The sequence below is a fragment of the Mytilus edulis genome, chromosome 3 (genome assembly GCF_963676685.1).
Source record: "Mytilus edulis chromosome 3, xbMytEdul2.2, whole genome shotgun sequence".
NCBI lineage: Eukaryota > Metazoa > Mollusca > Bivalvia > Mytilida > Mytilidae > Mytilus > Mytilus edulis.
The window spans coordinates 57,165,328-57,179,643 of NC_092346.1; the positions used below are offsets into that span (position 1 = coordinate 57,165,328).

The window sequence follows — 14,316 nt, forward strand, 5'->3', positions numbered from 1 at the left end:
ATTATTTAAAGTAGAAGTTTTAATGGTATAAAAGCATAGAGTATAAATCAAACAATACTGTCAATTTAACATCTCCTATTTTCATTTAAGTTATGCAACAATTCGGATTTATATTTATTCAGAGAGAAATTAAAACCTAAATATTGTACATCTGGATAGCATTTTTTTTCATCATTTAAAAAAAAAAATTATAATCCACAGTAACGATTAAATGCTTTCAAATAAATTCATGTGTGACATTTTTCTTTCTTTCCGCATTTGAATTTTTTGCCATTTTCTTCTTTGTTCCTTCTTAAATATGATCTTGTTTAGTGGTACAAAATTGTTGCTATAACCAAACAAAATAAAAAATGCTTTTTATGATCAGATAATTTCAATGCCTTTTTAATAGGGAATTAAACTGGTAAGAAAAGATGCTACTGTACTTTTCAAGAGACATTCATATTATGATTAAATCTATACATGTGCACTGATGCATTTAAACTCGCCACACTTCTTTAAAATTAATGACATTTTAAAACCGTCCCTTTTTAAATTGTTATAGCTAAGGTGCAACGTGCCATGTTAAATAACTCTATACAATTCTTTATATTGGAAACCATACTGAATTCATCCCATATAATTATGAAGATTACATCTTTGGTTATATTACATTTAATTTCGGTCTTGCATTTCTATATACCCACATTAAGGTTTAATCTCTTCCCATAATCAGCTGTTGGCCCATGAAATTGACATGAAATGAACATATCTAGAACCTGTTGTATCATACTTAAAAGTTGCTTCTTGCCTTTCTAAAGTCGGAGAGTATTGACTTCTTTTGTGACTTTCAATAATAGTTCTATCATCTCCCATTCTGACTGTCCTTCTCTTATAATAACCTGAAAGAAGTAAATTCTGCATGTTACAAGAAAAAGTCGTTAAAGCCATGAAAAGGATTGAGTGTAATTTATTTGTGCTTTCTGAAGCGTCTGAAGATGATTATCTCTTGTTTCCTATTAAGAGAGGTTAAAAAATCTTATTCTTTTGCACTAGGCCTTTCACATTTTATCTAATACTTTTGTGAGACATATTATTTTTGTGTTTTAAAGGTTAAGTTTTTTTGCTTATCTATCAAGAAGTAATTTGACCATCCATTACTTGTTTGTCAGATTCCCCATCTTTATTCAAGTTGTTATTGAGCGCCACCTATCACATCAATTGAAATTTGCATTCCTTGTGTTGTAAGAGTTGATTTGTTGTAATCCTCCTTAGGTTTTGACAAGGAACCTATGGTATTAAGTTGTCAAGGAGCCAGCATTTCTCTTCTTCCATCTTAATCCATGTCATTTTCAACAAGAAACTTTGAGTAATAGTAAGATTAGTTATGAATAAGTAATTAAGTATATTTTTACATAGCTAGTTTTGCTATGGTATCTTTAAACTCGAACATTTTACTAGAAGCAGATTGTTTTTTAAAATTATCTTGGCACTGTAAAGGTTCAATATTAATTTGGGATTCTCATCAATTTATAAACTTTTTCAAAATTTCAAGAATGCTTTCTTGCTGACTCCACAGGGCCTTTGTATAAAGCAAGCATGATTACAAACATTTTTATATTTTCATATTTTTAGTATTTATGTGTAAAATACTTGACAATCAATATATAGTTCGTCTTTCTTTTTTACTGTTTTATATTCAAAAAATTTTGAAAATTGAAAGTTATAGAATACATTGTTAGATTGGAAATCTCAAAAAATAGGAACTAGGATACAAATAAATCGACGGTATTTTAATTTGACACTGTAATGGCTCAATCAAAGATACCAATGTTACTGCCACTTGCAAAACACTGTAGAAAGTGTGGCCATCTTTTAACCCTAATGTTCCCCTGTCACACTTAAGCTAACTATCAGAGACATAATTGAATGAGTTAAAAATGGGGGGATTTGTAGAACAAGAAAAGCCTAAGATATGTCATGGGTTTAAGTAAGGTGTCACTCTTGTCCTTCAATTGACATTCACAAGCTAACTCAAGTCTGATTCTTATTTTATTTTGCTACTAGTTTCATTAAAGTCTTTGTCATTTTTCATGTTATTAACATCACAACTGCCGATCTTAAGTTGTAATTAAGGCTTAGAATTTCTAAGAAAATGATGAATTAGGATTTTTGTTTTTCCATCATTTTTCAGCTTGTTATCAGGCGATCTTGACAGTACAGGGGTTGTATTCGTGAAAGCTTAAGACTTAAGGTTGAAAATTAAAGTATAGATCAATTTGACTATGTCAGGGAGCAAGGAAAAGTTTAATTAAACATTTACTGGTGAAGTATGATATATAGTCTCGAAGGCTACTTTTGTCCTTTAGAGTAGAAGGAATTCAATGATTTAGAATAGCAGATGTTCTTAATCTTATATGCTTTTAAAGCACATTTTAAAATCTTTAACCATAAATTTAAGATTTTATCTGATGAAAAGGTATTGATGAAAATGTATGAGGATTATCACCGTGAAATTTGACAGATAGCACGGTTCATTTCAAGGTATATTATCAACTTTTATTTTTCAGGTGAAATTATTATTTTGAGGTTACTTTTGTGGTTTTATACAAAATTCATAAATCATTTTAAAATTATAATAGGGCCATTAGACACAATACCATTTTTTTCAGTATTTTTTTTTATATCTCATAACTTTTGAAAGTGTTTTTAGAATAATAAAAAGCTTCAGGTAGTTAAATCTTTTATCTATAATTGGAACATTTTGTATTTCAGGTTCCTGATAACTTTAGAATGGTTGTACAAGCCACATATAGAGAATTTTTCAAATCTGTAATGGCAAACAAAGACACAGAACCTTCATGGAAGAAAGCCATCTACAAAGTGATAGCTAGAATGGACGATGTCCTCCCAGAATATTTCAAATCACCCAACTGGATGGACCAGCTAGGAGATATGTGATTCTAAGACTCAATAAAGATAGTATATAAAGCCCAAGTTCACAAAGTTCTTACTTATGTATTAACTCTGACCTGATTAAAGGTTATATGCGTAGGAGAAGGACTGAATGACAAGTACTTGAATAAAAAACATTGTCCTTGGTGATACTGTCATTATTACACCAGAAGGAAGTTTATAATTTATAATATTTTAGATATATTATCTATTAAGCTCAATAAGTGCAGAGAAAAGGAAGCCATTATTATTGTCCTTAACATTATAATTGGTAGTTGTTTTTTACAACAGTATTTCTATTATAATTATGTATAATTATTTTATGAAGATGTCATTGAATGGTCAGAGAAAGTAAGAAAAACTGGAGAGAAAGAGGAATGTTAATTGACAGTAGAATGTCATAGAATTAAAATCAAAATTCGCCATTGCTGGTTCAATTGGAAATGTTCAATAGCATGAACGAGGGCATCCCTGAGAAAGATTCATTTTGTATTTTATAAAGTTAAAAAGCAGTTTGACTTACTTTCAGACCTGTGGGTTGTGTTCAGATACTTTGTTAGTCAGTTAAGGTGCAATTATTTATTTTTTTGTTGTTTTACCTTTATACCAGGTGTACTAATTAAAATATTTTGTTAATTAGTTTTTCTTTGTTGAGATTACTGTCATTATTTATTTCTTTATTTTCATTTTCACCTGCATGGTATCTAATTGTTTGATACACGATCTTGCATAATTTTACCTGTCAATTTATATGTCCATAAACATTGATTCAGTATTTTTTGTTCGCCATTTGTCCACATTTATTTTAGTGTTTTCTTCATTTTAAATAGTTGTAATTGACAATTTTTTTATTGCACACAACATGCAGTAAAAATACATAGTATCTGAAGAAGATATTTTTTTTTGTGGTTATCAGAACAAATATTTTGCATGAAAATGTACATAAGAGGATGTAACTTTTATAAATTTTACCATTTTGTATTTTTCTATTGTTATGTTATTTCTTGTAATCAAAGTTTTCTTAATTCCAACTGGGGCTTATATGGTAGACAAATTAGCCCAGGTTCAAGACCATTCAGACAAAACCACACTGTTGATTCCATTAGCTTTACTACTTCTCATTCCATTTTTTACGTTCCAGAAATGCTCAGTTGTGAATATCTAGTCATGTTTTACATTATTTGATTGTTGATTTTTGTTTAATTTGAATTCCAAGACCATTTACTTGTTTGATCAGTATTTTTTTTATTATTATTTTGTTTGACAGTTTTCAGGTATTGTTACAAAAACAATAATTCTGAAAGTTTTGTACAGTCATTTTTTATCTTTTTAAACATAAATACATATTGAAACAATGGGCTCTTTTATGAAAAACGCATGATATTGCAAAAAATAAAAACATAGGGGTAGTCCTGAAGTGATAAAAGATGTCTAAAAACACTAGCCTGAAAAAATAGTAACCATATTTATTTTCTGTATATCACAGTTTGTAAGTTTGTGAGCTACAAATATAAACACAAAAATGTATAAACTTGATGACACTTTGAATTTCTTAGAGAAAGTGTTAATTTAAATAATCAAACACTCAGTGTCTTGGAACAAGGATTTGTATAGTGAGCACTATACAAATCCTTGCTTGGAAGTAAAGGTGTAATTATTTACCCTATATATGGTGTTTGACATTTGTGTGATTTTTATAACTCTCTACTGGAGTCCTAATGAAACATTTGTCATGGAAGATTAACTATCTGTTTAAAATTAATTAGTAGAAAATTATTACATGTTTTCTTCAAGACCTCCCTTGGAGAAAAGTTACCTATCCAATTACAACACCAACAGACAATATGGAGGTAGTGCCACTTAACCAATCATATGACTTGTAAACAATATGTAGGTGCTGCCACCTGTTACAGCTGAAAAGTATAAATGTTTTTTCTCTTCTGACAAGTAAATGTAGCTCTTCAAAAATTGACATATTGTTTCTGATAGGTGACATCTTGTGTTAGACCATTTTTATTTCTTAATTGTTAAGTAAAGTAGTTTATGTCAATAAATTGGCGTTCGAAATTTATTAACAATTGATTTCAATGTGTCTCTTTTATTGATAGAAAATAATTAGGTTTTAAAAGATTGTTATTAAGTTATTTAAAAATCAAAAGAACAAATTTGAATTAAGTTACAGCCTTAAATGGCAGATGTAAAATTTGTTATTTTGAATGTGTTTACTCACGTAAAGTGCTTTTGTCCTTTGTAGTAGGCCCTTAAATAAAATACAGTTTCATTTTGTCCGTTCTCAATGATCTCTTAAATTTTATAATGATATTCATACATGTTTTTTTTCCGTTGAATTCCACACATTTTTGATATAAAGTTGTCATTTACAGTAATTTTTCTATATTAAAACTTTGTTTTTGTGCAATATATATGTAAACAACAGTCATTGTCTCAGATTTGTGCAATATTAATTAATTGGTGGTAGTTGGTCATTAATTTAACATGATATATTATCTAATGTTATATAACCTTACACGATATAATTATTTTTTTGTAATTATAGTAAAATATATTAGAATAAAAATAAAGGTATTTTCTTCAATTTGATATTTTCTTGTCTTTTTGCATATAATTCATTTAATTACTATTCCATGAATGAAATACTGAAAATGATAAAATTGGTAATGTGTATTAAATGAAAATATTAAGTAAATTTCATATAAGTAGCATGGAGCAAAGAATTTTATTTAAATAAAATATAAATGCTACGAAACGAAAGTTAATACCATTAGATAAGTTTAATGAAATTTGAGGTAAAATATTTCCTGTATATTTGGCTTGTACCTGTAGGTAAAAGTTACTTTCACCGGAAATACATTATTATTAGTGACAAAAATACTTTAAGATGAGACAAAATACATTGATAATTTTAGTATCTTTTAAAACCATGTTACTTTTGATTATTACATGTCAGTACCTTTGGTGTATGTGTAAAGGATCTTTCAGGATTAATATGATATTATTTGATGTCTTGTATATATATAATGTTTTTGTCCAGATATTTTGTTATGTATTTTGTGCTTGATCTAAACCAATCCAAGTTAATTGTCAACCAATTTTATGACATTCCTTCATATATAATACATGATTGTTAAAGATGTTATGTATATGATGACATATTTTTCCATTTCTGTAAGCGATTCTTTAGAATAGAAGAATAAAATTATTTGAAATGAGAAAGATGTTGGTTTCTTTGTTTTTGAAATGATCTCTGAATTTTCAGAAAATATAGATGCCAAATGTACGCAGTATTTTAAGATGTAAAAAAATACACAAGTGAAATATTACTCTAATAAAATTGAGAATGGAAATGGGGAATGTGCCAAAGAGACAACAACCCGACCATAGAAAAAAACAACAGCAGAAGGTCACCAACAGGTCTTCAATGTAGCGAGAAAAAATGCACATATATCAGTTACGAGCATCATTAAGTCATGCTAAATTACTGAAATCTTCACAATTTTATCATTTTAGACGGTTTCTGTGTTAAATGAAAGTGGCCGCATTCGTGTTCATTCTTAATATTTAAATGTAAGTTGTATTTGATGATAATACATAACATATATAAAGGTCTAGGATGAACACGGCTGCGGCCACTTTCATTTTTGACAAAAACCATCTGAAAAATGACATATTTTGGCATATTTGATAGATTTTTCATATGTAAGCTTGAATCGGAGCGTTTTTAATGGCTTATTCAGTTAAAATTTTTCACATAAACTAATCGAATCAACTGAAATAGACACTGAAGTGTTTAAAAAGTGATCAAAATCTTTCATAAGATGAACTTATAATTTGAGGCCAAAATCGGCCCTTACCGGACCTACTCCTTTAAAACCACAACAATGGCTTGTCCCAATCCGGAATCCTGTAATATGGTGATTGTCATCAGTTTCGGTGTACCATAATTATTTTTCATCTATTGCAATATACATCTGGCTGTTGGTTTTCTCTTTTGGATTGTTTCACATTTTATCATCCAAAAGACTTTTTTAGCTTACTTTTTGGTCACCATTGAAGGCTGTGTGTTGACCAGTAGTTGTTCAAGTCTTTGTCCTTTGTCTTTTATGAACAGTAATTGCATTAGAAATTATGCTACCTCTCCTAATTTTTATATCTGACTGCATTGTAAAGTGGATTTACATGCTTAGTGCAATAATTAACAAAAAGTAAGAAGATACCATAAAAGAGAGGGGAAAAGTACCAAAGAGATCCAAACTCATAAGTTGAAAACGAGCTGACAATGCCAAGGGAAAAAAAAAGAAAGCCAAAACCAAACAACAGTATACAAAACTAACAGAAACAAGAGTGCACACGCTATATGTCTCACCTTTTGTACTAATCCTTGATATTATGTTGATAGTCCTAAATATAAAGCTTTATAACAACTGTCACACAAACTTAACATTAACCAAGAAAACTAAACATTGACCAATGAACAATGAAAATGAGGTCAAGTGTAGATGAACCATGCCAGGCAGGCATGTACAGCTAACAATTCTTCCATACAACAAGTAAAGTTGACCTATTTGCTTAAAGTTTAAGAAAAACAGACCAAAACAAAAAAACTTAACACTGCGCAATGAACCCTGAAAAAGAGGTCAAGGTCAAATAAAACATGCACGACTGACATGTAGATCATAAAATATTTCCATACACCAAATATAGTTGACCTAATATATAATATTAGAAAAAAAGACCAAAACTCAAAAACTTAACTTTGACCACTGAACCATAAAAATGAGGTCAAGGTCAGATGACACCTGCCAGCTAGACATGTACACCTTACAATCATTACATACACCAAATATAGTAGACCTATTGCATACAGTAAAAGAAAAACAGACCAAATCACAAAAACTTAACTATAAGCACTAGACCATGAAAATGAGGTCAAGGTCAGATGACACCTGCAAGTTGGACATGTACACCTTACAGTCCTTCCATACACCAAATATACTAGACCTATTGCTCATAGTATCTGAGATATGGACTTGACCACCAAAACTTAACCTTGTTCACTGATCCATGAAATGAGGTCGAGGTCAAGTGAAAACTGTCTGACGGGCATGAGGACCTTGCAAGGTACGCACATACCAAATATAGTTATCCTTTTATTTATAATAAGAGAGAATTTAACATTACAAAAAATATTAACTTCTTTTTTCAAGTAGTCACTGAACCATGAAAAGGAGGTCAAGGACATTGGACATGTGACTGACTGAAACTTCGTAACATGAGGCATCCATATACCAAGTATGAAGCATCCAGGTCTTCCATCTTCTAAAATATAAAGCTTTTAAGAAGTAAGCTAACGCCGCCGCCGCCGCCGCCACCGGATCACTATCCCTATGTCGAGCTTTCTGCGACAAAAGTCGTCGGCTCGACAAAACTAAACCATGAACAAAAATCAAGTGCAATCTCAGATGCAACCTCCAGAAGGGTAAGCAGACCCTGTCAGTCCACATGTTGCACCTGGCATGTTGCTCTTTTCAGTAAACACCAGATGGTAAGTATTCAGTTGAGGAAAGACATACAATACCTTAGCCAAAAGACGACGGGAAAAGGGAAAGAATAGCCCACAAACTCTGGTGATAAGCAACACCAACTCAATTAAAGACAAATAATTGGGGGTTTGAACTCATTTACTCTCAAATTTTACTGCATTAAGTTGAACACGTTCTATAAAAGCAGTCAGTTTGGTTCAATTTCGTGAAATTTTAATTAACCTAAAAAACCAAACATCTGATATATTATTGGCTTGCAAGTCATTAATTTAACCCAAAATCTGTATTCATAAAACCTTTGATCTGACATCTAGCGAAGATGGTTTGCGCATTTGTCCAGAATGTTGTCAGCACGTTCTTATAATAAAACGAAAAGAATTCCAACATTGAAACGTAAAACAAGGGAAACACCAGGAATAACAATTTTGTTTCTAAATCCGGACCACAAACATCGTTCTTATACTTATATATTTTTATCATGAAATCAAACAGACCTAAACAAAAATCGTTATTATACGCTTGCACGTATATGCGGTTATATGACGATCATCACTCTTCGGAGGTCATCTCGATGGATAACTAGATGACAGCCAAGCCTAATACACACACGAAACGTTGATATATTACAGCAAGTCCATGTATTGGTAATCATTTCTTTTAGACTTTTTATAACTTGGAGATACATTTATGACTCCGATATAAGATCATATAAATAAAATACAAGAATTCAAATTGTTGAACATGAATTTGACAGATAGTACCCCTTTAAAGACAAAGTAGAGATTTGATCTAGTTGATAAAGGTATCAAAAATGAGTATGTCTGAAGCTGCAAACTGAATTCAAAACCACTTGACATAAAATTGTCCATACATTTTGTATTTTGAGTTGGATCTGATTAAGTACTTTATAATTTTGATCTAATCAGTCCCAAAATTAGTGCACCTCACTGCAATACCTTATTGAGACGTACAGGTGCATTTTTTTATGTATTATTTGATCTTAAGAATTTTTAAAAGTCACTTGATAACTGTGTTCTAGGGGCCCAATATGTATTAGTGGTAATCTTTATTATTTGAAAGTTTCTTTGACAATTGTTTGTCGTCTCGATCGTCTCGTGTCGTGTCGTTTCTTTTTTGCGTTTTTCTTTGTTTTGTTATCATGTTGTCGTCTGTCCTTTTTAATTGTTTTTTTAACTACCTTCGTAATAATGTCATCATACGTTCAGCTATGAAAGACACGCTACAAATTTATATAACAGATAACGAACATTACAATGTCTATAAACAATAGTTAAGCTCATATTAAGTTTCCTGGGTTTTTTTTGTAGCAAACTGCAAATATCGTCTGCAAAACACCTGCATATCCAATCTAGGGCACCATCACAATTTTTACACCTTGAGCACAATAAATCTTAAATGAAGCAATTAAGACTTCACTTAAGAACCAGTTTGTATCAGAAAGGAGAAGGTGCCCTCACGAAATATGTAGAATCACACCCAGGAGAGTCATAAAACTTGTGAAACCTTCGGCATAATTTATCTTTTTAATTTACTGATTCAAATTTCAATCATATCAAATACAGACAAAGTTATGAGATTATAATGATGTCTTATATAGAATGCATTTGTCGATTGTCATCCGATACACTTTAAAAAAATGAAATGACTTTTAGTAAAACATACCCATCCTAATGGGAACTATAAATACTTAAAAAATATCAACACACTTTACGTTGATAATGATAGGCATGACACACAGGTTTTGTATCTATAAGGAGATGTGGTAATGAGACAAATATCTACCAGAGACCAAAGGACTTGGAAGTACACAACTATGGATCACCAATCCATACGGCCTTCAATATGAGCAAAACCCATGCCGTATGTAGCATGGTCGGCAATGAGACAACTATCTACCAGAGACCAAAGGACGTGGACCTACACAACTATGGATCACAATATGGCTTTCAATATGAGGAAAACCCATGCCGTTTGATATTCAAACCAACTGAGGACCTGGCATGACATAAAATGAATCAATTCGTAAAATAAAAAGTAAAATAACAAAAACACTGAACTTCAAGGAAAAAGTAATTTCACAAAATTACTGAACTCCGAGGAAAATTCAAAAAGGAAAGTCCCTCATCAAATGGAAAAATCAACCGCTCAAACATATCACACGAATGGATAACAACTATCATATTCCTGACTTGGTATAGGCATTTTCTTATGTAGAAAATGGTGGATTAAACCTGGTTTAAAGCTAGCTAAACCTCTCACTTGTAAGACAGTTGCAACACATTCCATTATATTGACAACGATGTGTGAACAAAACAAATAGACATTATAGGTAAAATGTCAAAAATAGGGGTACATCAGTCACCATTGTGTTAAAATCTTTATCACTATTTAAACAAACAAATGTGTAACAAAGCAAGCACAAAATGGCATACAGACCAAGCAAATAAGCAACAATTAAAGACAAGAATATACAAATTTACCATAGTACCATTCCACAATGACGGGATGTATAGGTACAGAGCCACGTCATATATATGTATCATAGAAACATAAAAAGGCATATAGACAAAGCACTTTAGCAAAAATGAAAGACAAGAATACAGAAATGTTTACAATAGCACAATAACGGGTTGTATAAGTACAGAACCACGTCATATGTATCAAAGAAACACCCAAAAGGCATATAGACAAAGCACATTGGCAAAAATAAAGTACGAAAAATATCATAGAACAATAACACAATGACTGGATGTACAAGTTACAAGCCACTTCGTCACTTCAAATGGCTATCAAAAACAGATTTAACGTACCCAGAATTTATAATTCAAGACTACCTTGTACTAGTAATATTTGTGAAGTTGATGCGGAATATTTATCAACCATGTCTTGGTACCTTCCGATGAACTTTTTTTTAGAAAAATGACAAGACGTTCTTTGACATACCCTTTGTTCATCAACTTTCTGCTCAAACACTGGTAACGTTTTACAAAGTCTGAGTAAGAGCTGCAAGCTCTTGAATACTGAATAAGTTAGGAAACGATATTTCATGTGCCGGTGAAGTAGGTATATTTCTAAGTGAGGTGTGAGAAATTGATAATTTCAAAATTAAAATCGTCGAGTTTGTCATAGGTTCTGGTACTGAAATAAACATGCAAATTTACATGGTTTACATGTTACTTGTGTACTTATACGTTTCTCTGTGCTGAGTGATTTATCGTTTGTTTGTACCGTATTCTTGTTACGTTGTGTTGCCATTTTAGAGATATTTTTTAACATTGCCATATAAGTGGGAGGTTTGGCTATCTATAAATAAAGGCAACAGTAGTATATCGCTGTTCGAAATTCATAAATCGATTGAGAAAAAACAAAACAAATCCGGGTTACAAACTAAAACTGAAAGAAACACATCAAATATAAGAGGAGAACCCCGACACAACAGAAACACAACATTAAAAATGCAACACACACAAAAACGAAATGTTATATAACAATGACCATTTTCCTGAATTGGTACAGGACATTTTAAGGAAAAATGGTGGGTTGAACCTGGTTTTGTGGCTAGCCAAACCTCCCGCGTTTATGGCAATGTTAATTACAACTTTAAAACGACAACATTACATGACACGACTACAATACGAATAAATGGGCGAACATACAGGACCGAGAAACACACAAATAATAGCTACCAAAAGATACCAGGCTTATAATTTAATTACGCCAGACGCGCATTTTGTCTACATAAGACCCATAAAACCAGGTTCAACCCACCATTTCTTCTTAAAATGTCCTGTTTCAAGTCAGGAATAAGGCAGTTGTTATTAAAAGTCCGTTTCTATGTATGTTGGCGTTTGTTTTTGTTGTTCTGTTGTTTTCCTTTTAAAGTTAATGTGTTCCCATGGTTTTAGTTTGTAAACCGAATTTGTTTTATCTCAAGCGATTTGTTACTTTTTAACAGAGCTATACTATTGTTGCCTTTATTTATTTACTTGTTAGGTTTTTTTAATAACGTTTTAACTAGACTCTATATGTTTAATTCGTGATTTCAAGTTTGATACATGGATAGATGTTTTCAAAATAGTCACCAAACTTTAAATTATTAACTAAAAGAGATGGTACCTCATTCATATGGCCGAAAATAAAATTAAAAGGATTATGCTAGCCCATTTTCATTCTTCTGAAAAGATCATGTATATATTAAGCCTGTTTTTAATTGTTTTAAAGGAGCAAGTAGGCGTTTATCATTATGACAGTTGGTTCCCATAGGATGATGCTATTTATCAAAATAACAAATGTCGCATACCGAAATAGTTGACATTTTGCAAGACAGGCTTATTAATAAGAAAAGACGAAAAGACAACCAACATGAACAAAACATTTCACAGAAAAAAAACAAAGGTTGAGCAACACAAACCCCACCAAAGATCGAGGGCGAACTCATGTGCCCCGGAAAGGTCAGCATTTCCTGTTCCTTAATGTTGCTCCGGTCGTGTTACTCATGCAAATCAAATCCGATGATACGTACAATTCAATAATAACACAACTATAGGGATATAGAACGGCATTGTTTTAACAAAAAATGGAACGTATCCGTGATCATTTGTGACAAAAATATAACGGTCAACCAAATCATGAAGTCGTCCGTAAAAGACTGTAAAACATTCGAAGGGATGACTTTAACTTTTCCAAGAAGCCTTGATCAAGGAAATCATAATAGGAAACGAAAGCCCTGGATGATGAAAGTTGATCTACAGTGCGTGTGTAAAAAGCGAAAAAAAATATAGACTGAATACAATTATACCATGATACAGTTAGAAATTTTCTTAGAAATGCAATTATTCACATACTATTATAAAGTTTGCCAACGTTCTGTTAGTACACACTTTTCACAAAATCAAACCGCGATGGCAATGCTTTAAAGCTTAATCCATCATTTCTACATAATAAAATGTCCGTACCAAGTCAGGAATACGACAGTTGTTATCCATTCGTTTGATGTTTTTGAGCTTTTGATTTTGCCATTTGATTATTGACTTTCCGTTTTGAATTTCTCGGAGTTTAGTATTTTTGAGATTTTACTTTGTTTGGACGGTATAAAAAATGAGCAAAACATTTGTCAGGTAATGACCTTGAAGAACTCTGACATTAGGGTTATAGTATGTAGAACATATTATATTATTCAGACAAGACCGACAAAACTACCTGTCATTTGGTCTGGTTCGATTTTTTAGAAACACAATTAAACATTAGGATCATTAAACATGTAAAATCTACAAATGTTCACACATAAATTAAATCTGACCCTAATGTAAAATCAATTTTGGTGAATGAAAAGATATAAATATTGAGTTTTCTAAATGGGTAGAAATATTCTTATAGAATTTATCACAACATTAAGATCTTGCTAAGCGTTTACATTGTATTCTGGAAATTGGACATTATAGAAATGATCATTTTTTCCCAATAAGGTTGTCATTCATCATCATACTCAATTAATTTATGTGTGTAATATGTGGGTGGGAAATCATGAGTAGTATGTTATTTATTGAAACAAAATTAACCTTTTATTGCTGAGAAACCACGTTTTGACAAAATATATTTTTGAATGATCGATTTTTAAATTGAGAAGTATTTTTAAGCAAACTCATATCACTTACAACTTTTAAAAAAAATCTGTAGAAGTTTTTTTCTTGAAGACAGTTTACCATATTGTTTGCTTTATACTGGTGAGAGAATTAAAATCGTTATTTCTAAAGTTCCTAAATACAAAAAAAGTCATAAATACTAGATTTACCGACATAAA

General features: G+C 31.3%; 1 protein-coding gene across 5 annotated transcripts in view; it reads left to right on the top strand.

The window, feature by feature from the left end:
- LOC139516919 (homeobox protein prospero-like) overlaps positions 1–6,168 on the top strand; it is a 30,264-nt gene extending 24,096 nt beyond the window's left edge. For all 5 annotated transcript variants that reach the window (XM_071307358.1, XM_071307359.1, XM_071307361.1 and 2 more), the window contains exon 5: positions 2,755–6,168. In XM_071307358.1, the coding sequence (XP_071163459.1) occupies positions 2,755–2,940 (186 nt within the window). In that variant the 3' untranslated portion in view covers positions 2,941–6,168. The remainder of the gene's footprint in view (positions 1–2,754) is intronic.
- The last annotated feature ends 8,148 nt before the right edge of the window (positions 6,169–14,316 follow it).